At 37.5% G+C, this 25,698-nt stretch overlaps 1 protein-coding gene across 1 annotated transcript in view; it reads right to left on the reverse strand.

Annotated features, from left to right (window-relative positions):
- Positions 1 to 25,698, reverse strand: part of TNKS (tankyrase) — a 182,858-nt gene that overhangs the window by 11,728 nt on the left and 145,432 nt on the right. The window contains exons 17-26 of the mRNA XM_007174051.2: positions 25,341 to 25,450; positions 18,970 to 19,158; positions 16,830 to 17,067; positions 16,159 to 16,241; positions 8,990 to 9,110; positions 7,679 to 7,776; positions 5,338 to 5,412; positions 4,518 to 4,623; positions 3,725 to 3,911; positions 268 to 424 (exon numbers count right to left, since the gene is read on the reverse strand). Coding sequence (XP_007174113.2) covers positions 268 to 424; positions 3,725 to 3,911; positions 4,518 to 4,623; positions 5,338 to 5,412; positions 7,679 to 7,776; positions 8,990 to 9,110; positions 16,159 to 16,241; positions 16,830 to 17,067; positions 18,970 to 19,158; positions 25,341 to 25,450 — 1,364 coding nt within the window. The remainder of the gene's footprint in view (positions 1 to 267; positions 425 to 3,724; positions 3,912 to 4,517; positions 4,624 to 5,337; positions 5,413 to 7,678; positions 7,777 to 8,989; positions 9,111 to 16,158; positions 16,242 to 16,829; positions 17,068 to 18,969; positions 19,159 to 25,340; positions 25,451 to 25,698) is intronic.

Below are 25,698 nucleotides of genomic sequence, written 5' to 3' on the forward strand. Positions count from 1 at the left end.
AAGAGCTGCACGAGATGCCACACCTTATTTCTCAGCCACCGTCTTGTTCACACTGTATCACCTGGCTGACAGGTGAATGGTGGGATCTATGTATAAAGATGATATCAAAGAATTTTGGTATGCTCATTTTGAACTGAAGCAACTAATGCTATCAAACTATGTGGCGGATATTTCATTAAATGGTTTTCTTTAAGTCTTACGTGATCTCCGCATTCTGAATCTACTGTTTATGGTAGCTTGGTCATGCTTATTCCACGAGCACCATACCTGCTCTCCTCTGTAGATGACATATTCAGCATAGGCCAGCCCATTCACACTCGGCCTCCCAATGACGGAGTGATGGCCTGGGGGGGCGTGAGCCATTTTCATGGTGCTGAATTGCAGAAAGGACTTGCCAAGGGTCACTCTACAGAAAAGCATTTGTCTGAAGAAAAAAGGAAAGCAATCTTAGAATGACATAACTGTTAGGTTTACTGATTTTTTAAAAAGCAGTTAATATAAGGCAAGCTAATTTAAATGTCACTTTTATGAGCAGGAATAGGATAAGATTTGATATACTGATTTACTATAAGCCGTTAGCAGGCTCAATAGTTATACTTAACATTTAAAGTTTTGGAGTGGTTTAGAAACCAATCATAGAAAACACTTGGTAAGTTTTTGACTAATGGAAAAAGGACAAATACTAGCAAAAACTGTGTTCTGGAAGGATGCATGTGGCTGGATAGGAAGAAAGTGAAGAAAATAAGCAGATGGCAGCAGCATCTGGAATTAAGATTAGGCTTACTCATTATGAAGAAGTAAAAACTGGGATGAGATAAATAATAATAAAAGGGGGTTACATATAAAAATACTTAGCTTAACTGTATGGCTGGAAATTATACTACCTGAGTGAAACATGAATTGGGGCAGTTGTTAAATATTATAGAGGAGAAGAAAGATTGATTGGAAAGAAAGTGTATTATATAAACTAGGGGTTGGCAAAGTATGGGCCAAAGTCAAGTCTGCCACCTGTTTTTGTAAATAAAACTTTACTGGAACACATTCTGGAACACATTCTGGAACACACTGCCACACATTCCTTTACATGTTGCCCATGGCTGCTTTTGTACTACAAGGGCAGAGCTGAGTCACTGTGACAGGGGTCATACAGCCTGCAAAGCCTAAAATACTTACTTTGTAGTTCTTTAAAAGTTTGCAAACCCTTAACAAACACTTTAATAAATATTTTAACTACGCTATAAGATTGGTCACACTGTTAACTGTAAATACCTGTTATTCAAACAAATAATTTATTTTTAGTAATGGAGTATGATCTTTGCATTGTGACTAATCAGAGATATTATTTTGAGTAAAAATTGTGCCAGACCCAGTTTAACTGAGTCCTGCCTGGGCTGGCTTTTTTAGCGTGATGCTACTGATGACCCTCTGGGATGCTGGCTTGGCATCAACTGTATCCTCTTGTAGGTCCCAGAGGAAAACGTTTGGATCTGCATTAGAAGGAAGCTTTCTGAGCTCTATCTCCACACTGTGGTGGCGCTACAGTGTCACTGGACTCTGCCCGCTCAGCCCGCTGGGCCCACCGCCATGGCTACTCCCAGTGTCCATATGTCACTCAAAGCTTGACCTGACAGGCCCTCGCTTTCTGCCTTTTGCTTCCTGCCCCAGGGTGTCCCTGTTGCTGTGGAGATAAAAGAAGATGCAGGACCTGCCTGGCTGGCCCGCGAGGCTGGTACCGGCTCATGTCTGCTCACCGGCTAGCCTTGTGCCTTTGTGTGCATCCTGCAGACGCAACGGCCCCAAGGTAGGACAGCAACGCCCTGGGGGGCAAATGCTGACCAGTGCAAGACAGGCGCCAGCACATAAATTCAGCCCTCTTCCCCCATGATGTACTGCTCTGAGATGTAACAGTTCAGACCGTATGAGTACAGGTCTCATGGACTGAGCAACCAACTGCACTGGTTATGAAACCGTGGCCAGCTCACCGGTGCCCCTCCCTGTCTTTGCTCTGCCTCTTTCTCCGCCTCACTTCCTTCTGTGCCCTCACTCCTGCTTCCCTGAGGTTGCACTTGCCGGGAAAGTGCTAGTTCATAAGCTTTTGCTTCAGGCTCTGTTTTCTAGGAAATCCTGGCCAAGACATAAACATGTGTGTCTAATTTTAATAAGCAACTGTTAATCCACATCTACATTCACTTTTACTGTTATTTAGCAGTTAGGTTTGAAGCAACAAAGGGAAATTTCTGCAATTATATATCCTTGGGAATTTTTATGTGTTATTAACCACAGCGACCTTAATAGAAAGAAGTTTTCTTCTGGACATAGGGCATCTGTCCTAGAACTGCTAATGGCTACCATATTTTTCACAACAAAACTGAGAGAGAGAAGTTTTAAGGTGAACAACTATAATGAATTTCATGGTTATATGGGTCTTTCTGAGGTTTCAACTGGAGTACAAGGTATCTTACTAACTTGACTTTGCAAAAATAATGCAGCTGGTTAATTTAAAGAGGAATGCAATAAGTTGCAATCTTTGTACAGCACAATTCTTTTTGTATCTTTTCCAATGACAGGTAAGGGAATGGTATTTTTTCCACTGACTTCTGAGAGTTTATTACATTCTCTCAAATTTCTGAGTTTTAAAATCCCATTTAAAAAGCTAATATTCATTTGTTTACTATTAATTCCAAAGTTATATTCTGAGGTTGGACTTCTAACTAATTATATACCCTCCCTTAAAATATCACTAGCAGAGTCAGGAGCAAATTAAAGGTTCTACTTGTTTATAGAAGTTATGTGCTTTAGTTCAAATGTGACTTTAGTTCAAATGTGACTGGAGCTAAAGGTTCTTTGTTCCCCAGAAATAATTCTCAACCTTGTTCTGAATCTGAAGCAAGGAAAGTGGAACCCAGGGAGAAAGCCAAAATGGAGGGAGCTTCACGGTAACCTACGACTCGCTTTTACCACTGCTGTCAGCTCTGCTGTCGCTACTCCTATTGGGGCAGGGGCTGATCAGCTATTCCCGGCCAACCCCAAAACAGTCCGACTCATTAGGAGTAAGACTGAGGATGACCTGTGACTTCTGCAGAGCCTGAGAATCCAATCGGGTTCATGACTTGAGGCCAGCAACCGTTGCACAGAAGGCAAGACGCTCACCTGTGACATACGTAACACGACCGGTCTTTGTGCGCGGGGCAGCCTGTTCCTCCCCCCGTTACACAGAGGGCAAGACGCTCACCTGTGACATACGTAACACGACCGGTCTTTGTGCGCGGGGCAGCCTGTTCCTCCCCCCGTTACACAGAGGGCAAGACGCTCACCTGTGACATACGTAACACGACCGGTCTTTGTGCGCGGGGCAGCCTGTTCCTCCCCCCGTTGCACAGAGGGCAAGACGCTCACCTGTGACATACGTAACACGACCGGTCTTTGTGCGCGGGGCAGCCTGTTCCTCCCCCCGTTGCACAGAGGGCAAGACGCTCACCTGTGACATACGTAACACGACCGGTCTTTGTGCGCGGGGCAGCCTGTTCCTCCCCCCGTTGCACAGAGGGCAAGACGCTCACCTGTGACATACGTAACACGACCGGTCTTTGTGCGCGGGGCAGCCTGTCCCTCCCCCCGTTGCACAGAAGGCAAGACGCTCACCTGTGACATACGTAACACGACCGGTCTTTGTGCGCGGGGCAGCCTGTCCCTCCCCCCGTTGCACAGAAGGCAAGACGCTCACCTGTGACATACGTAACACGACCGGTCTTTGTGCGCGGGGCAGCCTGTTCCTCCCCCAATTCCGTAAACGTACTGGTTGCTTTTAGAAGAGTTTTCCGCAAAATAAATCCCGGCACCAAACATTCCTCCTATATATGCATGCCGCTCGTCAAACCCTTTATGAATAATGGCATTAATGAAAGGAGAACCTAAAAATATAAAGACAAAGATCAGTTTTGAGCGCTTTTCTAGAATCTCAATTAGCTGCATACTATTTGCACTTAGCAGATGAATACTAATTAATAACGCCTAAATGAAAAGTTTATTTTGTGAGATGGTCTCCTTACATAAATTATTATCATGTACTAGAATCTTATCAGGGACCCATAGTGTTCACCAAGCAAGGGTGTTATACGGATTTTGCAGATGGCATGAGATTTTAGATAGCAAAGTACAACGTGGCTTTGAAAATACAGATTATTTTACACCCAGTCCTACTTTAAGCAAAACTAGATAATCTAATAAACTAAAACAATTATGCTAAACTACAACAAAAATAGTGTTTCACTATCTAGGTGGCTCAGTGTGCAATTTAAGTTCTGAGACAATTTCAGATAAATTATTTTCACTGTACATGCCTTGGAAAGCCTGTACTAACATGTAATGCATTAGAAAGCTGGTACCAACATGTAGTTAAAAAAAAAAATCAGAACAAACCATTTTTAACACAACATTAATATAGTCAGTAACACAGGCTTTTCACCCTATTGGAGTTTGCAAACGCCCAGAGAGATAATGACCGTCGGCACACTCACCGTGAAATAACATGCGCTCGTTATGGTGGTTGTGATTCTCCTCAGACACTTCCTTCTGTCTGTGACAGAATCGTTCTCTCAGCTTCTTGTTGACAACTTTTTGAATCTTTAAGGATGAGGAAGAAAGAAGTGAATTAGTGAAATGTATATTAATTGGTAGCTTATGATTTAAAATAAGAAGTATGTTTTCCTTAAGGGAGGTTCAATTTTTCTTTTATGTTTTGCTTGCTTAAAACATTATTTAAAAATGATAAAGTTGCCAGGCCAGTGTAATTCAGTTAATACTCTGGCTTTTAGTGACATAAGTTTCAGCTATAGTTTTTGTTTGTTATTCTGCACCATACCTAGCTATACCTCAAAATCAACTGAGGACTCATTGAATTTCAGGATACAGGGGCCTATAAATCTGTACTTTCAAAAAGCTCCCCAGGTGACTGTGATGTGCACTGGTGTAATTTCAATAGGTCCATTAACCCAAAGGGTTAACCCAGTCCTCAATTGATTTTATTCATCTTCATGACACCCCTCTGAAAAAAAGCATATGGCAGTCATTTATTCCATGTTATAAATAAGATACTGAGATTAAGAGATACATACATACTGATATAAACACCGACTCAATTAGATTGAAAATCCAGGCCTTTAATGCTACCTTGAAATAGTGATAACAGAAATTACTGTCAGCTATGGTCCAAATTAGTGGCTGAGCTGGGAGTCCTATCGCCATGTCTGCCTCACTAACGCCAGCTGCTCCAGCCTATGTTTGATATTCAGGCAAGCTGTGCAATCCAATTTTCACCCTGAAATTTAAACAACTTACTCGAATGACATTGTATCTGTTGAAGACGCCACCAGCATTACCACCATCTCTGTGTTCGCGAATTGTACTTTGCATCTATAGAACAAAAGAAAGTAACTTTCTGGGGCTTCCCTGGTGGCGCAGTGGTTGAGAGTCTGCCTGCCAATGCAGGGGACACGGGTTCGAGCCCTGGTCCGGGAAGATCCCACGTGCCGCGGAGCGGCTGGGCCCGTGAGCCACAGCTACTGAGCCTGCGCGTCTGGAGCCTGTGCTCCGCAGCAGGAGAGGCCGCGATGGTGAGAGGCCCGCGCATCGCGATGAAGAGTGGCCCCCGCTTGCCGCAACTAGAGAAAGCCCTCGCACAGAAACGACGACCCAACACAACCAAACATAAATAATAAATAAGTAATAAATAAATTTAAAAAAAAAAAAAAAAAAAAAAAAGAAAGTAACTTTCTGAAAATACGCCAGTGTGTAATTCTGAAGACTCCTGTTGTTTTCAAAAGTTCAATTCTATTATATTGTGTCACTGATGAGTCTAAGATTCAGCACTAATAAGTAAATAGGAGTTCACTATAAATTGGTCAACAAGTTTAGTGAAAAAGTATTTCTGGTGAGAAAATAGTCACAGACATAAATATTAAACTTTTGCATTTTCTATTTATTTTCTAATAAAAGCTTTGAAAGGTTTTTCTGTAAACACAATGGGGTAAAATATCACATTAAGTCATCTATATTACTATTTTATGTTCTTGAGGAGAAACAACATTGTGATTAAGTCAAATTAAAACTCCTCACATTGGACCAATACACCATTGGACTAACGCTAAAAATAAACACAACAAATTTTTAAAAATCAGTAAATCTTTGTTCCCTAGGTGAAAAATTCCACGTTATCTCTTTACTTTGGGATCTCAAATTATATCCACACAGATCAGGGGAAGTTGGATATAACGTGTAACTAAGTGGAATAACTTTCTTCTGACATTACTCACCCTAGTTCCACTCTCCAAATTAATAATTATGATGGAAAAGTAAAATGTTTTAAAGACCTAAGTTTCTCATAGAATTGACTCAAAGAGTTGATTCTCTATCTTACCGCTCCATTTGTGAACTTAGTCACTACATTTTTGACCTTATTATCAAAATTTACTTACTACTAAGAGAATGATTACGCAATAAAACATGAGAAAACAGGATGCTTTCCTGATAAACTGACAAGTACAAGCTGAAATACTACGCTGGGGTAAGGGTCCTAAGTCCCTAGAATGGGAATAATACCAGCACTAATTCGGAGGTGGAAAACAAACAAAGATGTAGGCATGTCTTTCTTTGCAAAACAGTGGAATTAATTCGGAAGTTTATTTATTACGATAATGCCATTAGGCACTTTGTTTATTATGTGTAAGAAGTGAGGGATAAGCCATCAGATTTCAGAGGGAATCTCTGTGGCATCATCTCTACCAGATAGATAGATTCATACAAATAGCCTTAATATGGTGCTTTAAAATAACTGTGACTGCAGAAATGAAAGGTGACTTGAGTTATGGGGCAGATTTCCTAAGCACTCTTGAAAATTAGGCATATTATTTTATAATCACATTTTATTACTTTGCATGAAAATAAAGATGAGAAGATATTTGCTATCTATGAGGCAAGATGCTCACTCCATATTATTCACGGTAGCATTTTAACAATACAAGAAAATAGGGCTTCCCTGGTGGTGCAATGGTTGAGAATCCGCCTGCCAATGCAGGGGACACGGGTTCAAGCCCTGGTCTGGGAAGATCCCACATGCCACGGAGCAACTAAGCCCATGAACCACAACTACTGAGACTGTGCTCTAGAGCCCACGAGCCACAACGACTGAAGCCCGCATGCCTAGAGCCCATGCTCCGCAACGAAGAGTAGCCACAGCAATGAGAAGCCTGCGCATCGCAACGAAGAGTAGCCCCCGCTCGCCGCAACTAGACAGAAGTGTGCGCACGGCAACGAAGACCCAACGCAGACAAAAATAAAAATAAACAAATAAATAAATTTATATATATTAAAAAAAAATACAAGAAAATAGTTCTAATAGGGTCCTTACTTGTATGAGTTTCAAGAAAGTCTCCAGAATAAAAAGATACATCTGGCCCACCCACTGGCAATCCTAGGGTTATGATGTGAAAGCAGTGTGGTACAGTTCTACTCTATAGTCCTATTTTAATGTTGGCAATACGCCACCACAATGACTAAGGGAGAGAGAATAATAGCTGGCAAGCGACCGTAAGTTAATGTAAGACAAGCCTACCTCTCTTGGAAAAAGAGGTTTAAGCACAGATTTCAGGAAAAGATAATTAAAAATTTTCATGTGCATTACCTCTTCTTCTACTGACTGATATTCTTTATCTTCTGGAGCAAGATCCAGCAAAATAGTTCCCTGATTAACACAGTGAAAAGTCAAATAAGGATTGGTGCCTGCAGGAAAGAAAAATTAACATATTAAACAAAGGTCCACACTCTTCAGGCTCTATTTTGGGGAACACTTGTCATAAATAATAGATATTTTGGAACAAGTCTAATGTATGTGCAATTTGAACCTAATATATAAGGTTGTATTAAGCAAGTACATCCAAAGACAAGAGAAGTAATGGAGATGTGTTTGGGGATCAATTTGATCTGTTCTTACAGAGGTCCTTGTACATACACACAGCAGGCTCAACAATTATTTGTTGAACTGAACTCAATCATGAACATACATGATGCTGATACAAAAGAAAACACAGTGTGATTACAATGTAGTGTGGTCTAAAATATAAGAATTATCCTCTAAAAGAATTATTATCTGTGAGATGACTTGAAACGGTCACTTATAATAAGTTTAAAATACATTGTTCTTGTTAATTTCATTACCCGTGTTGATTTAGTACAAATAAGCAAGACTCAAGCTCAACACCTGTTAATGTTTAGTTTCATGTCACTCTTGCAATTTTATTACCTCTGTAGACTAAATGACTAATTCAAGTTGTTTCCTTTCTCTCCCTTTGCTTTCCTATAGCGAAAGCACTTCTAACAAACAGAGAACAGGGAGGCACACAAAGGAGAAAGATAGGCGTGTAACAGCAAAGTACAATGGAAAAAGACTGAGCTGACAGTTGTGAGGGAGGGAAAAAGACACAGGATAAGGTAAGAGAGAAAGGTCAGATTATGAAAAGCCATGCTATGAACATCTGATTTTATCCTAAAAGCAACAGCATTCTATTGAAGGATTTTAAGCCCTGGAATGATATGATCATATAGTCATTTTGAAAAGTGTCTTCTGGTTACAGTGTAGGGAAGGTACCAGAGGGGAGGCAAAGGCGACTGTCGGAGATAAGCTGGAAGGTGGTTGTGAGAGTCCAGGAGAGAGGTGACAGTGACAGGGATTAGGTGACAGCAGTGGGAAAGGACAGAAGCACAGATTCCAGAGATATTTAGGATACAAAGTGTTGGGGGAGAGGGAAGAGTGACTCTGATTTCTAGCTAAACCAACTAGAGGGAGAGCGAGGTCAAGGATGGAGACGGGGAGGCAGGAGGTGCCACCCCAGCTGAGAGCACGAGCTCTGGGGTCAGGCCACCCGAGCAAATGCCGGCCTGGACACTTATCTTGTGCCACTAATTTCTGAAATCTATTTATGTTTTAGTAGCTTACCTTGTTGTCCACCTAAGAGTCTTTCTACTCCCTTGATTAATTTATGGCGGTGTCCGTATGCATTGATGCCTATTTCTTTCAACTCTTCATGACCCATATCAGCCAACACATCTAGTGTAATCTGAAAAATGAATCAAAATTAATTGCTAAATCTTTAACAGTTCCTCAGATGATGAAAACTTTTCCATTTGCCTTCAATGCTATAGCATCCAGTCAAATTAAGAAAATTCTTCTGTTTCCTTTATAAGCATGAACTTACAATCTTCTTAAAGTTGCCCCCATAAACTTATCAGCTTTTTGCTCACTTGAAATACTCCCTAATTTGCTTTCAGTCAATGGAGAATTAAGATAGGAGAAATAATGCTACAGAAGTATAAAATGATCACTGCTATTTTTCCTTTTGATTATTTAATTCTACCACATTTTGCTTGCCTCAAGATATAAGAGGGAACAACCAGTAGCTTGAAAATGGGGAAATACCAGATCCCAATATCCAGAAGGTAGCAGAGGTGAATGGTAGGGAACGGGAGAGGTGTTCAGCATAATGAAACAGAAGAAGCTTTAGGGAAGTAGCATTTATATAAAAATAAGAAAGAACTTCCTAGTGCTAAGAAGTATCCGAGCATGGAAAAGGCTGCTTTAGAAAGTAGTAAGATTTATATCACAAGCATTTAGTTAGATTACAGACCATTTTATATAGAAACTATACAAAGAATTCCAATTTGGAGAAGAAAAAAGAGAGTAGATAGACGGTTTTTAAGCTCTCTTCTAAATTCTCAGATCTAATAATCCCTGAAGCCTAACATACATTCTATTTTTGTACAAAACAATGGTTTTAAATTTTTGGTTATTTGTCCCTGTAGATGTAGACGGTTAGCTGCCACGACTCAAAATTACCAGATTCCTTTGTTGACTAAAAGGAACTGTGACTCTACCGTCACCCAGTGGCAGTGTTCTGAAGGCACAGGGTGAAATCTTGGGCGGCCACATTTCTTGAGGGATGAACTGCAATTTTCAGCTCAGAAGAAGCTGGCCCTCTGACAGCCCAAATACTACTTCACAAGATTAGCCGTTGATTTTCTCTTTCCTCTGGAAACTGAGAAATCCTTTGAGAGACACTCTTTTTCCCACTCAAACAAGATATTTTTATCTATCCATAGCTCTTTCTACCTTTATCCTTGCACATAGCATTTTAAGAAACTGACATATTAGGCCTGGAGCTCTGATGATTTTTATTGTCAAAATGAAATACTATATAATGAGTCTGATCTCCTCAGTGCAAAAAGCATACATCATTCATTTTTGGAAATAGTTTACTTTATTGCTCCTAAGTGGCCATTTAAGAAATAATCGCTCCATTGCACAAAATGGGCAGTTCACTTCCAATCACCCGAAGGAAGTTTTCAGCAGAGCTTTTAAAAAGCAACAGTTCTGAAATATGCATCTTTGAGACAGAATAGATCACAACATAATAGGAGTCTTTACATTTTTAGCTAGATGTGATTTTAATATAATGTGGAAACCATGCACAAGGTTTACTACGTTACTGATATTCCATTTTTTTTTCCTTCTAAACTTCACATAAGGTTGACATAAAAACAGGATCTCATATCTATGTGGTAGCTTCAATTTAAAGAGTCCTTAGCTTTTCTGAATTGATACGTTATCGTGTATGTCTGAAAGAAGCAGAAACCAGGCCAGCAAAACATAGTATTAGCTTCTAGAGAAGAAATGGAGAACATTTGATACATTTGTTCATTATATATAGCTCCAATCGTGAATGAAATGAATACCTTATTTAATACTCACAATGACTCATGAAATACTATTACTGTCCTTATGAGAAAATTAAGGCACAGTGAAGCCATGAAAATAGTACACAGAAGAGCTGAAATGTATTGCCATACTTGTCTTTCCTCTTGCTTTTCTTAAAAAGGATGACTAAAAAGTTAAAATAACTAAACATTAAATTTAGTTGCTTTGAGTTACATGGTACCCTATTTGTCCTCATATTTATCGGAATTGGCAACTGGAAAACCTTAAATGACAAGCTAAAGAATTTAGATTTATGTTCACTAATCATTCATTCATACATAATATATTTAATGAGTACCTTCTGTATGCTAGATATTTCCAAAAAAGTAACTAATTAAACATTTCATTTAATTCTAAAACAACTCACTTCAGCTCAGAAAGGTAAATAACTGGTCCAAATTGGTAGTAAAAGAGTGGAGCCAGGGAACAAACAATCCTACCACTACAGATCATGCTATTTCCTCTACCAAGGAGATAAAAGGTAAACACAAATATTTGGTAAAGGTTGGTAAATGTTTTGGAGGAACCCCTATGGGAACTCTTAGGAAGATTACTTACTGGCTTGAGGCTACAAGTAGGGGAGGGAACAAAGAAAGGACTAGGAAGGGGGTCAGGAAAGGTTCTTAGAAGAAAGTAATAATTCAGCTAAGGAAGAGGACTTAGGCAGAGGAAGAAGGGAAGGATGTTTAAGACAAAGGGAAGAGCATGTGCAAAAGGAAAATCAAGTGAGAGACTATAGAACATTTGAGAGACTCTAGTAATAAAGTTCATAATGATTAGCGTATAATGTACATACAGGAAGAAAAGAAGGGATGGACAGAGTAGCAGGCCAAGAGCAGATCTAATGGGCTTTACACACCACGTTAAGACAGTGTCCAAAACATCCAAGGACACCTTTTCAGCAGAGTAAAACAAAGTTGTCTTTCAGGAGGATGGTGGTATGAAGGGCAGATCTGGAAGGGAAAGTGACTGAGAACAAGATGACGACAGGGTGGAGTGGATTGGAAGGGATGAATCAGAGAGCAATTTCAAAGGGACAGATGACAGGGCCCGGTAAATTGAAACGGTTAAGGAAAAAAAAAAATGGAGGTAAAGATTATTCCAAAATTCTGAAGCTGAGTGAATATGAGATTATTGTGTTAATAAAAGAAATGGAAATAACTGGAAGTAAAACAGGCTAGTTGGATTTTAGATATGTTTCTCCAAGATTCAAGGCTTTTATACTGTTAGAAATATTTTTCTGAAAATTATCTTTAAATTAACTCATTTTAAAAAAACACAAAACCTTAACTTAGTTACATCCAGGAAACTACAAGTTTGTTGGGCCAGTTATTTATACTTAGCACACATTAAAACCAAATTATAGGGCTTCCCTGGTGGCGCAGTGGTTGAGAGTCTGCCTGCCAATGCAGGGGACACGGGTTCGAGCCCTGGTCTGGGAAGATCCCACATGCCGCGGAGCAACTGGGCCTGTGAGCCACAACTACTGAGCCTGCGCGTCTGGAGCCTGTGCTCCGCAACAAGAGAGGCCGCGATAGTGAGAGGCCCGCGCACCGCGATGAAGAGTGGCCCCCGCTCGCCACAACCAAAGAAAGCCCTCGCACAGAAACGAAGACCCAACACAGCCATAAATAATAAATAAATAAATTTAAGAACAGTTTTTTTAAAAAAACAAAAAAAAACCAAATTACAATCTTTAAAATGAATATTATCCATGTATCAGCTAAGTCATCTTGCACATAAAGCAAATGTCACTTCAAGAGTGTTACTTTAAGAAGGGTTGCCTCTTGTTTCTAAGATTTATTCATTTTCTCTGGGGTGGAGTGAGAAGAATTGGAGTTTTAATGAAAAAGGCCTTTCTTTTACTTGGGCTTAAAAGACTGCAGGCTAGAGTAACAGTAATTAGAACTAACTTTACAATCATGTTCATAATGAATTTCTTGAGTCCATGCCTTTGTCTTTAGATTCTGAAATAAAAATTTATATGGTCACTTTTCATGAAAAGTGTGGACCATAAATATGTTCACAAGGAATCTTCCAAGTCATGGCATTTATGTTCCAGGAACTGCAATGTAAATCAAATCAGTCTTTCCCACAGAAGAAGTATTCTAGTCAGGAAGCTATGTTATAGAGGAAGGGCCAAAGTGACACTGGTACTATACTTAACTAACTATAAAGGACATAGGTATATATTATTTAATATAGAACTGGCAAAGTATATATGACAAACAAGTCAAGTTAGTTAGGAGACTTCTGAGAGAATAACTGTGAAGGTAAGAGGTGAGGCTATGATGCTATGATTCAGAGGAAGGACGTTTCCCTGGAACCAGAAATGAAAGAACTATGTTCCCCACTCCACTGAGAGAGAAGAATCTATCAGTAGGAACAGAGGCAATAAGATATTATGTGTCAAAGCATCTCAGGAAACAGAATGACTCTGCCTTAAGCTCAGTAGACAGGAACTAAATGGCTACAATACATACACCCTAACACTTTCCCTCACCTCACAAATACCTTGCCCTCATCATATATTGCCGGACTGACATGTTAATGGCAGAAGTTAATGGCAGAAAATGCTCTGGGTAAGTTATGGAAAGGGTTACAGAAGGTATTACTCTATAACTAAAGGCTAGTCAAGTAACAATTGTAGTCAAAATAAAACTTTGATTGCTTGAAGATTAGGCCAAAAGATAGTCACACAGAGTTCAATACAATGAATGGCAATATCATTTGTCTGGAGGAAAGAACTATGCTAGGTAATATACATTAAATGGAAGAGTCAACATATTGATAAAAAAAAAAAGATACAGAAATTATTCTGGCAAAAGGAAAATCAATGGAACCATTTACTCAGAACAAAACTGAAGTGAAAAAGATAACAATGAAACTGATGAAACCAGGATAAGCTGTCAAAAGGACCAACTGTTAAGACTAAACTATTAAACTATTAAAATCAATAAAATGAGATAACCAGGCCACAGGAAATCATTTACTATAAAAGAGAATATATAAAGTAAAACAGAAAAAAGAAAACATAAAATTATGATGCAAACTGACTAAAAGAGTAGAAACTGAACTCTTTTGAAAAACGGTTAATTGGAATTATTTGAATTAGCGTCTTTGTTTTTATTAAGCAAAGATATGTGAAATGTCACAGTTATTGTGGATATGATTTCGGAAGAAGGGAGATGGCTGGAATATGGCTTTAGCAGAGGATACTGCTTCTAAAACAGCTTTAATACCTTCAAGTGAAGGATAAGGGAAAAAGAGTCTTACTGTTTAGGCTATTCTCATAAGAAATCTCCAAACCAGAGGATGAATCAATGGCAGGTGAAGCTTAAAGGAAAAGGAAATTATTATAGCAGTTTATGAAGTCCTCCCCAACAGACAGAAGACACAACTGATGTTTCATTAAAGTATATTTTAAAAACTGGCACAGAAGCATCTGACTGGGAATTTTAACTATCTGGACTTTTGAAAGTCTTATTATATTTTACAGGTAAGGCAAGTGATAGGTTAAATGCCTTAATCAGAATCAAGGTCTTCTTTTAGTCCAGTGTTATTTCTACCCAACTGTTTTGATCATCAAGAGCATTAAAGATCAACTACAATATATAATATGAAGAAATTCAGCTAAAAAAAAAAAAGACATTAGAAAATCTTAACCTCGTAATTGATATGAAAAAGACCTGGGGTTTTTAATTAACTCTAAACTGACTATATGCTTACAAAGAAATCAGATGGGGCAAAGAGGCCAGTGAAGAATTTGGACACTATACCCACATAAAGAATAACTGAGAAAGAAGATGAATTTATGCTAAATTAGGAGAAACTCTGTAAGGGTGGGTGGTTGGTTGGTTGGAAGGGTAAATCCATGATAAGTTGACTAGGTCTTAGAAATATAAGAAGGGCTATATTATGTTGTAGTGAGCTGAATCGTGGCCCTCAAAAAGATATGTCCATGTTCTAATCCCCAGAGCTTGCAAAGAATCTTTTTTGAAAAACTTTTTTTACATCTTTGCAGATGTAAATTCAGTTAAGGATCTTGAGATAAGGAGATCATTTAGGACTATATGGGGAGGCCTTAAACTCAATGCAAGTGTCCTTACAAAAGACACACAGAAGAGAAGACAGACACAAAGAAGGCATGGTGAAGATAGAAAGATGTGGCCAGAAGCCAAAGGGGCCTAGAAGCTGGCAGAGGCATGGGGCAGATTCTCCCTTAGAGCCTCTGTAGGGAGTGCAGCCCTGCCGATACCTTGATTTTGAACTTCAGGCCTCCAGAACTGTGAGGGAATAAATTTCTGTTGTTTAAGCCACAGATCTGTGGGAAATTGTTATGGCAGCCCTTTGAAACTAATGCTAGTCTAATATGTAGACTAGAGGTTAGATTTCTGTGCAAAACAGGGTAAAATGTAAACATCAGATTAATAGATTATACATGGGGCAGATTTGGGTGTACTTTAAATTACAAGCATTTTATCATACCTGCCCAAATTGTAACAAGTTATTGTCCCACATGGATATAAAAAGGGTAATTCCTACATCTGGGAGAATGACTTAGTGATCTCTAAAGATCTTTCCCATTCTAAGATTCTATGTGTATTAGTAATAGTCAAGTCAAACTCAGGAATTTATTATTTGATAGTTAATGGTAATAAAATCATACAGTGATAAGTTAAAAACTCATTATCCTGTATAAAAACAGAATGACAAACAGAAGGATCTTAATTCATAAACATCCTAATGATGGCTTCATACTAAGACCTTCACAGCCATTTCAGATATATCTGAAAATAGGCTAAGTCTATAAGCATATGGCCAAGTTTTGGTTCAGCATTATTTTAGGCTCCAACTAGACAATGGAAACTTCATAAAGAAGCAATTTTTAAAACGTACACTTGCCCAAGAATTATTTTGCTATCCAATTTAATGGATAATTGCTTCATGAAGATCTTGCTAAATAGTTAACATAAAAATTTCTCACTAGTTTTAAGTGGAGTCTAGTCACATTGGTAATAAAATGAGATGGATAATGGCTAACACTTTTTGGAAACAAAATAATGAGGAAAGATTTTGAAAACATTCTTTTGCAGGGGTTTCATGGCCTAAGTTTTGATATGTAATAAAACATATTGAGCCAGACTGCGTATAAAGATACAACGAAATAACAGACTCTCATCATCTGTTAGACAATTTTGGAAAGAAGTATAAAATACTAGATTCCTCTAGCTTTTTCAGAAATTTGTTTTGAGTTTTAAAAGAGCAGCGAAGAAACAAAAAAGAAAGAACAAGTGGCAATTAATAACTCTTAATATTAAATTAAAAAGACTCAACTATACATGAGAGCTTACCTGTTCTGTTTCAAAGATGTCCCGAAGGTGTTCAAGACCAAGGCTTTTCAGGAACTGGCTAATATTCATGTCAAGACCAGCAACTAAAACAGACACACATTAAAGTTTTTCAGAAAGAAGTTTATCAATCTAAAGGAAGTTCCAGTATTTATTTAAAGCCGCGGCTCTTTGACACCCTTGGCTGTGCAGATGATTTTACTTCAAGTTATCTCTGAATTTGATGGGGAAATAAAAGCAGAGTTTATCTTATCAGTAGTACTTATATTAATATTATAAAGCATAATATAATGCTTTTAGTGAAATATTTAACAGTGGAATTTAAAAATCCAAATTTATCGGCTATTGTTTCAGCTTTCATTTATCAGCTATTGTTTCACTTTTCATTTCTTACATAATCTCTCAGTATTTTTCTGATATAATTTCAGTAATAAGACTCACTCAGTTCAATAAGATACTATGGTTGGAAAAGGATATACTGGGATATACATAAGTAAGAACAAAGTAGATGCCAAAGAATTTATTCTACGAAGACGTATTTCTTATAAGCTGTTGTGTACACGAAAACTTACAGACAGGATGTCTTTAAGTGAGGTGTTCAATAATTACCAATAGAAAAGTGAATCTGTTCATTTAAAACCGCAAAACCAATACGCGTTCACAGGTGTACTTGCCTTCTCCTTCCTTCCTTTCTGCGCCCGCTGCGCCATCCCCAGCGTTAGACGCTCCTCCTACTGCCAGTTCTGCTAAGGGGCCGGTGAGGTTGTCTATGCTGCTAGCAGCAGACAGGCAGGAGGGGGTGGATGCTGGTGAGATCAGAGAGGCACTCACTACAGTAGCCTGAGGTTTAAAACAGGTAGGCAAGGCCTCTGGGGGCATGGCGTCTATCAGCAAAGCTCTGATATCGTCAGCCTAAAAAAAATAAATAAATAAAATAAAATAACACAAAAAATTACGTTTTAAAACAATAAGTTTCTCACTAAGGACGAAATGCTTAGTGAGTTTTTCCTTTAATGGATGCTCCATTATTCCCTGCTGGTTCCTGATCGCTCCTTCCTCCTTCCTTCTCCGATCCACAGCTCCAAAGAGTCCCAGCAGTTTCAACAGGTAGAATGGAGAAACTATACAATTTAAAAAAAATATCTCATCTTTTGAAGATCTAATGTGCAGCTTGGTGACTATAGTTGATAATACTGTACTATATTCTTGAAATTTGCTGAGAGTAGATCTTAAGTATTCTCACCGCACACACAGAAGAAAGTTAACTATGAAAAAAATCCAAGAATGTGAACTATGTTGACTCCTAGAAATACTTTTTAACACTAAATGAAATGTGTGCACACAATTGTTCATACTTATTACACATGTATTCAAAGGACATGTAAGTTAAAGATCTGAATAGAGTTAAAAAAATAAAATATTTCATCTTTCATCTAAAAAGGAGCACATTTTAGAATGCTGATTCTCAATCATCTCTTCTTTAGAAGGAGTTTCCATACATAGTATGTTTTGTTTATGCTTAACAACTACAATAATTTTTGTTCAGTTATTTAGTGCATACTTAATAATTTAATGTACAATTAAAATCTGGTGAAATATTAAAGGGACAGCACTTATTTTGGCCAGCTTATTCACGAACTCTACAGTCTGCTAGGCACAACTGCTGTCAGAGTATGTGGGAGATTGCCCCCAAAGAGAGCCAGCGATCAATTCTTTCTTCCATGTACATCTGTGCCCCTCCTTCCATCAGAGGTGGCACCTCCCTTCCCTGGAATCTGGGTTGCCTATGAGTTTCTGTGACCAATAGAATGTAGAGGAAGTGATGTTCTGAGGCTTTTGAGCCAGGCTTTAAAAGGGTTGGCAGTTTCTACTTCTTTTCTCTTAGAAGTCATCTTCCCATGCTGTAAAGACATTTGAACTAGACCACTGAGTGTGAGACACTACGCAGAGAGAGGTACTGTAGGATTTAAGGCCATCCGAGATGCTGCAGCCTCAGCTGAGCTCCCAGCTAAAGGGAGCTGCCAGCACAGCAGAACTGCCTAGCTGAGCCCAGTCAACCCAGAGAACTTGAGGAATCATAACTGTGAGTGGCATTGTATTAGCCACTCACTTGGTTTTGGTTAAGCTACTAAGTGTTTTGAAAATTGTTTGTTACTCAGCAACAGGTATATAAAACAGAACGTGGCTTAGAAAAGTATTTTTGGTTAAAAAATTCTAAATTATGTGACCATACAGTAACTCCCTGATTTCCAGAAAATTCAGGAAAGATGTTTCTGTACTGTGTTTAATTCTGTAGTTAAATAGCATTTAACCACAAAAATTTAATTCTTGATTTTGAAACTATTTCTACAATATATCAGTTTACTTTTCCATCTTCAGAAGAATGATATACTGCTTAGAAGATAATTTTTCTTTGACTATCTCACCCCCTCTCAGGTAAATTACCATGAACATCAGATGCTCTAGAATAATAAGCCAAAGTAGAAGGTGTTAAGGTATTTTACAAATACAATCTATATACAAGTTTTTCTATGAAGATATTTTACGAATACAATCTATATACAAGTTTTTCTATGATTCATGTTTTCCCTCCAAGTTAAGTATGGCAAAAAAAATTAACTTACTGCTTAGTTTGCCCTAATAGTTTTAAATTATATAAAAATGAGAACTTAAAAAAATTCGTAAGGAAGGACATTTGTTCTTCTTCCAAGAGATATATGCACCACTAGAGGTAAACCTGTTAAGCCCTGGAATTTACTGTCATTTCTGAAAGTATAACAAGCAATTCTAAATATTTTGAAATGAGGACTTAACCGTTGCCAGATCTAAAGGTGTCTGGCCTTCTTGGTTCTTCATAGTTGGATCTGCACCATGTGCCAGGAGTAGGGCACAAAGCTGTGTCCTGCCTTTTTGGGCTGCTTCGTGAAGAGGAGTAAATGCCCACTTGTCTGTTGCATTTACACATGTGTTGTATTTTATCAGTAACGCTGCGATGTCCACATGCTGAAGAAAAACAAAAGGATGCCAAGAGGTAAGAATGAGATTATTTGGTAAAGCTCCTTCAGGTACACTTGTTTTTATTTAACATTTCATTCCCTCTATATCTCTATTCTCATCCTTAACAGAAGTTTCTTCTATAAAAAAAGAATATTCATTGCACCCCTCCCACCTGGACTTCATCTTTTCTTGCTTCCTCTAAAATATCAATTCCACAATTATTCTGTTACCCTGTAATTCTTCATGGGAACTTTTAAAAACTTTTTTATTCAGCCTTATATTCAGATCTATCTTAAAAATAAACATATAAGATGAAACTATTACCTGACTCCAAGTTTCCTAACAACGGGCTAATCTGTCTTGTCAAACTTTTCAAACCAGCATCCTATAAGCACTGCTTCTCTTATCTCCCCATTTCTCTTTCTAACCTATTGCAACCTGATCTATTTATTGAAAGCACTCATCTCAATGCTTCTCAACGTTCTTTCTTCAGCCTTTGGGAAAGTAACATAACAAAACAACATTTTACAAAAATTCGTCTGTCGAGCCAAAATGACTTAGGGGGTGGAGGAAATGTCAGCTGCAGACGCATTAACTAATAACCTGGGCATGAGGTGATAAGATCCTCAACTGTGATGGTTAGAGAAGAACAGAAAAGAAGAGCTAAATTTGAGAAATTTTGAAGGCAAAAAAAAATCAGGTTTTAGAAAGACAAATTAACCACAGAGAAAGAAAGATGAAAAAAAAAGTCAAAGGTGACTGCCTTTTTTCTTTTTTAATTTGGTCTAGAAGATTAAGAAAAAAAAAAAGGTAGATGGAAGCATTAACAGAAATTGAGTAGCAGAAGTTTAATTAGGAATGAAACTATAAGGAGGGTTCACTTGGGGTATGTGGTTTCTGAGGTAAAATATCTAAGTAATGATGTTCTGTAAATGGTTTCACACAAAAGGTCAGAGCACAGATAAGAGGGTCATTTACTTATTCACTTACTCTCTCTTACCGACTCACCCACCAACCAACCATTTGCTGAACACCTATCTGAAGCTGAATTTCATGAGAATGGGAAGAGATGGGGAAAGTAAGGACAGAAGTATCCCAGGATAGAATATAGGGCATGTTTCTTCAAATTTTCCTTTAAAATTCCTTAATATTTTCTTTGCTCTCTTGAAGACACTCACTTCAAAAAGAATACGTACTTCTTCTGAGGTAGTATTAAAGTCTTTTTTTTTTAATGTAATTCAAATATTTGTTAATTTTAGGAAAAGTGATTTCAGAAAACAGAAGAAAATTTACTAGGAAAATACAAATCAGACAACTTCTAAGAAAGCTTCCATATTTGCTCTGACAATATAAAGACAACAACAACAATAAAAAAGAGCGTAATCAGACTAGGGCTTCTGAGAACAGGCCATGTTTTGTGATCTTTTGGGGATTATGAATGAGATACATCATGATTATAAAATTGATTCTAACACAAAAGATAAAAATAGGTAACATTTGTAGTACTATCAAAATCACTTAAAACAAAACAGACCTCAGTGATTTATCTCCCTTATTCAAATGATATATGTTGAAAAGAATAGTTATTTTTGTTCAAGCACGGAGTAATTTCAAGCTTCTCCCCAGTAAGGATATGGGGTGTTTAAACTAGGTTCCTGATGATTAGTTTTATTCTACTCCCATTTGGGTTGGCAGTATAATATAATTTGGTAGACTAATTTGTATAGGCTTCCAAAATTAGATAGTCCAAGGAAAATTATGTGTGTGTGTGTATAAAATGAATCATATATATGGTATGTATTATTAAACTTTCTTTATATTAAATTTATAGTTTATGCTTAGAGAAACCAGTTACATGCTTATTAAATTTGCTGACAAACATCTGAAACAGCAATAAACAGGAAATATACTGCTACCCAAGTAGACTAAAAACACAATTCTTAAATCTTTTAAATAGCCACACCACTGGGGCAAAAAAAGTAACTGAAATTTAAGGCTGACAAATGCAATAAATAAGCTACAGCTCAGTCCTATACAATACATAAAAGCAAAGTATTGAACTAGAAGGTCTAGAAAAGGAATTGCTGCTGGAATGTTTGCAGGAGTCAATTTAATATGGTTTCAAAATTCAGCTGCAACACAAAATGCTTTAAATGACAAATGCAACATAAAAACACTGCAAGGGCCCTAATTTAATTTTAGAAAGTTGGGAAGTAGGGAGAAGAGAAACGTGTTTGGGTTCCAGTTAGAGCAATTTAATTGTACGACAATGTCATGAAATTCCCCTAACATTATACATTTTAGAGAAAGCATTAAAAAATGAAAAATTTGAGAGAGAAAACTCAGCAAATTGATTTACTCTTATGAGATAATAGAAAACTACATGCTGTGTGGTAAATAAATATCAATGCCTTATATCTACTGAAGAGCAAAAAAATTAGTTGTCTTCTATAAATGTATATTAAAAAAATAATATAAGGCATTATAATACAAAAACATTAAACAGGATAATGCACCTTACCATTAATATATACTCTCATGAAATCTGTAACTTTTATTTAAACTTCTTAAACTATGTCTTTGTTTCTCCTTTTGGAAAAACTGAAGTGGTAAGTTCTTTCTATATAAAAAGGCCCAAAGACACACAGAGAGCTGACAGAGCTCTCCAGAGGAAAAAAGGTAAAATATGTATCAAAGAATGATGACCAATAAATGACAGCTTAAGTAACTTGATGCAATTTCAGATATCGCACACAATTATTTTATCTGCAGGCTATCAGCCATTACCCACTGCTGAAGTCAATTAATCTGTCTATTTAATACTGATATTGAGCTGGTCAAACATACAGCTAATTCCTAAGGCTGTGAGATGTAAAAGTGACACACAGACCTTATTCTGACCGGCCCAATATGAGGGCTGTGTGGATCGAGTTATCTCATAATAACTGTATTCCCTTGGATTTGGATAGAATGCACTTTCCACACGCATGGTCTTACCTAATTATCACAATAACCCTGGAAAGACGGTCTCAGCATCTAAGTTTTACTAGTGAGGACAGTGAAGATTAGAAAGATGAAGGCACTTGCTGAAGACCTGTGGGTTATGGAGGAAAAGGTTAAAGGCTAGATCCCAGGTGTTCAGACTGCAAGTTCAGGTCTCCATTTCGCCACATCTGCCTGCATGGTCTCGCTAGACTAAAACACAAGCGTCATTTCCTGACAAGTTGAAAATGGCAGAGAGTATGATATCAGGGAAAAGCTATTTAAGTACAGATCATTATTGGGTAACCCTATACCTAAAACTACTCTACCAATAGCCTTATTTTAAATATAGAAGCCTCTATTCCATACAAAGTGCCACCAAAATCTCCTTCACAAAACTATCGTTTCAGGGCAGTACATCATATACACCATGCAGCCAGGCCAGTCCAAGCATCACTGATATTAATACCATATAACCAGTGTTCTGCCACCCTAACAGAGACCTATAATTTCATTAAAATATCCAGCCAAGGCTTATGTGCTATATGAATAAAAAGGGGCTTTGGAAAGACATATGGATTTATATGTCTAGAGACAATGAAAATATAATTATATCTACCCCTTAGCTAAAGTAAGATAAAGTAGCTTAAACATTTTTTATATCATGGTTAACCTTGGTCCTTATTTTAAATCTACTAATTGAGATTGAGATAAATACAGATTTGATGTGGTTACTGACAACAGGTTATATGATATACAAATTGCATTAGATAAAATTATTTCATAGAGCAGAGATTCTCAATGGAGGGAATGACCTTACCTACTGCCAACTGAAAATCACTATGAGATGTTACTGGGGGTGGGAGGGTGGGTATATGTTGCACCTGGTAAAAACATGGTAACCAAAACAAGTCAAGAAACCACCAAAGTAAAGGTTTTAGTGAATAAGAGTACATAGTCATTAGCTCACAGATATTCGATTTTTAAGTTTCCAAGTTTAATACAAGAAGGATTTGTAGAGTGAGTCAAAAAATCCACCCCCACACTGAGGCAAAAGTACTTGCTACAAACATACTGTCTAGCTCATTAGCATTCTTTAGTAGAAGGATGGGATGAACCAGGTTGATTGAAACCTCTACCAAATGCCCTCTACACAGCCTGGAGAACTTTCTCTTCATTTTTACCTCCATAAGCTACATTCATTTACAAAGAGCTCAGCAGTAGGGATGTGATAAAAAAGCAGGATAACATAAAAATAGAGAATGAAACTAAAAATGCTCATGATCTTTCTCACTTGGAGTTAGAAGAGGAGAGCAGGAGTTGTGGATAATGGTGAAATAAGTTTATGAAAACAGAACAGCGGGCCTCTGGTCAGGAGGCGGACTGCATTACACTCCCTCAGCTAATGGCAAGATAGCTGCAAGGGAATACGAACAAAGACCAGGCCGTCCTGCACTCTACCTTATTATATTTAGCCACAAAAGAGAACCACTATAAATTTTCTTTCTTTCACACTGGTCACAAATTGACACATATGTGTAATAAGTAGAATCTCAACACCTTTCCCATCAGAAGAATGGGAATTAAAAGGTAAAATACTTAAACCTTAAAAATTTAGTTTTACTTTTTTCATCCTCAGTGACAACTATGAAAGCTATGAAAGGAAAAGACTGACGGGACTGAACTTTTCCACATCCACAAAGTATGGGATATACTGAAAACACAGTACATAGATCCACATAGTCTACACAGTTGACAGTTTATGTTTTATTAGATCAAGTCAAGAAGTATAATTCTACTGCCTACACCTATCCTCACTCATTAGTAGATTTATACAGAAGTTAAAAGACACTGATCCCATCAGCTTTATAAAATCTTAACTGATAAACTTTTAACTGAGGCTTAGCTTCATGGAATACAATACGGAGAGAAGGATCATGCTAAGAAGTGCTGGACATTATTCTCCAAATGATACATATCTATACTTATAACTCAAAGGTAAAAGGATTATACATACATGTATATGTAGTATATTAGCAGTAAATATTTAGCATGCCTGGTCTTCAGTAGAAATACATGTTGTACAGTGAAATTGAGAATTTTATATGAAAGAAGGCTAAAAGAAAATTCTAATGATTTTAATAAAAGATTAATTACCTTTGGAAAGATAACTTTAAATACAGAAGTTTCAAGAGGATTTCAGTACTCATAATATATTTATTAAATCTGATAACTTTCAATTAGCATATATCACACTTGGAAGTAAAATTTTCTTTCCTTTCTGTCCAACTTGAAACTAGATTATTTGCTTTCCTTGATTATTCCCACTCAGACATGTCACCTCCCTGAAATACTGGCCTTTGAGAGGGGGCATGAGAAGATGCAGATATTCTCATTATGAAGGGCAAGGGAGAAGAGAGTAAGAGAATACGGAAATCATGGTGATTAGTATTTACTTATAGACTGTCAGGCTTTTGCAAATCTAGAAACTGTCCTCACCAATAATGATTCCATCTATGAGAGCCCCTAGTATGTACATTCTGGCACGTGTGCATCTTTACAGTCAAATAGGGATTCTGACAAGCACAAAAGCATTCATCTTCTTCCTGTGTGATTCATCAGACCTAAAGTGGGCCTTGGTGACTTCCAGGCAGTCAGTCCAACAAATGTCAAGGCACTGGAATACAACCCTCTTCCTCTTTCAGCTGATGATTACAGATTACAGTTACAGGGCTTTGCAAGAATCAACTGCGACTTTCACTGTGGGGTTTCAGCTAGTCATCTGAACTCTATGAAACCATATATACCAATAGCTCAACCATTTACTTGAATCTTTCTAAGACGCTGATGAAAAACATAAGCAAGCATAATTTCCATGCCGATAGAGGAACCTCCTGGCTTTCATAGTTTCTAGAATCTACTTAAGGTAGAGTTAAGATTTATTATCTACATCAATAAATATTAACTGAGCAGCCATTACATACCAATTATTGTGCTAGATAATGTGAAGAGACCAAAAAGCTATAAAAAGTATGGTCCTTGGCCTATGCCTAACTGAGAAGGCTAGAAACACTCTGAATAGTAAGATTAAAATTGTGCTAAATTACGCTGTTGGTTAGATATCTACTTATTGCATGCATGGTATGCATTTAACAAAGTAGTAAATATCAGTGACGTTTTCTAGACTTTAACTTTAGCATGCTCACCCCATAGGATGCTGCATTGTGAAGAGGAATTAAACCACCTTTGTCTTGGGCATTAACATCTGCTCCGTGCTCTAGAAGATATTCAGCTACTTCCAGGTTATTGTAGCCTGCTGTTAGAATGAAAAAAGGCAAACGTCAGCTTAAAAGAAAAAGGAAAATATGTATATAAATGATAAGGACTAGAAAACATTAATACTTTTTGCTTTAAAAGCTAACACTATCACATGATTAAGAATAAGACATTTACAATAAGAAATTTTTATAATTTATAATAAGAAATTATATAAAATAACATCAATCAAGCATTTTCTGAGTAGTACTCTTCATGCTCAGCATTTCTTTCATCTTCTGGTGAGCT

Source organism: Balaenoptera acutorostrata, chromosome 21 (assembly GCF_949987535.1).
Source record: "Balaenoptera acutorostrata chromosome 21, mBalAcu1.1, whole genome shotgun sequence".
Classification (NCBI taxonomy): domain Eukaryota; kingdom Metazoa; phylum Chordata; class Mammalia; order Artiodactyla; family Balaenopteridae; genus Balaenoptera; species Balaenoptera acutorostrata.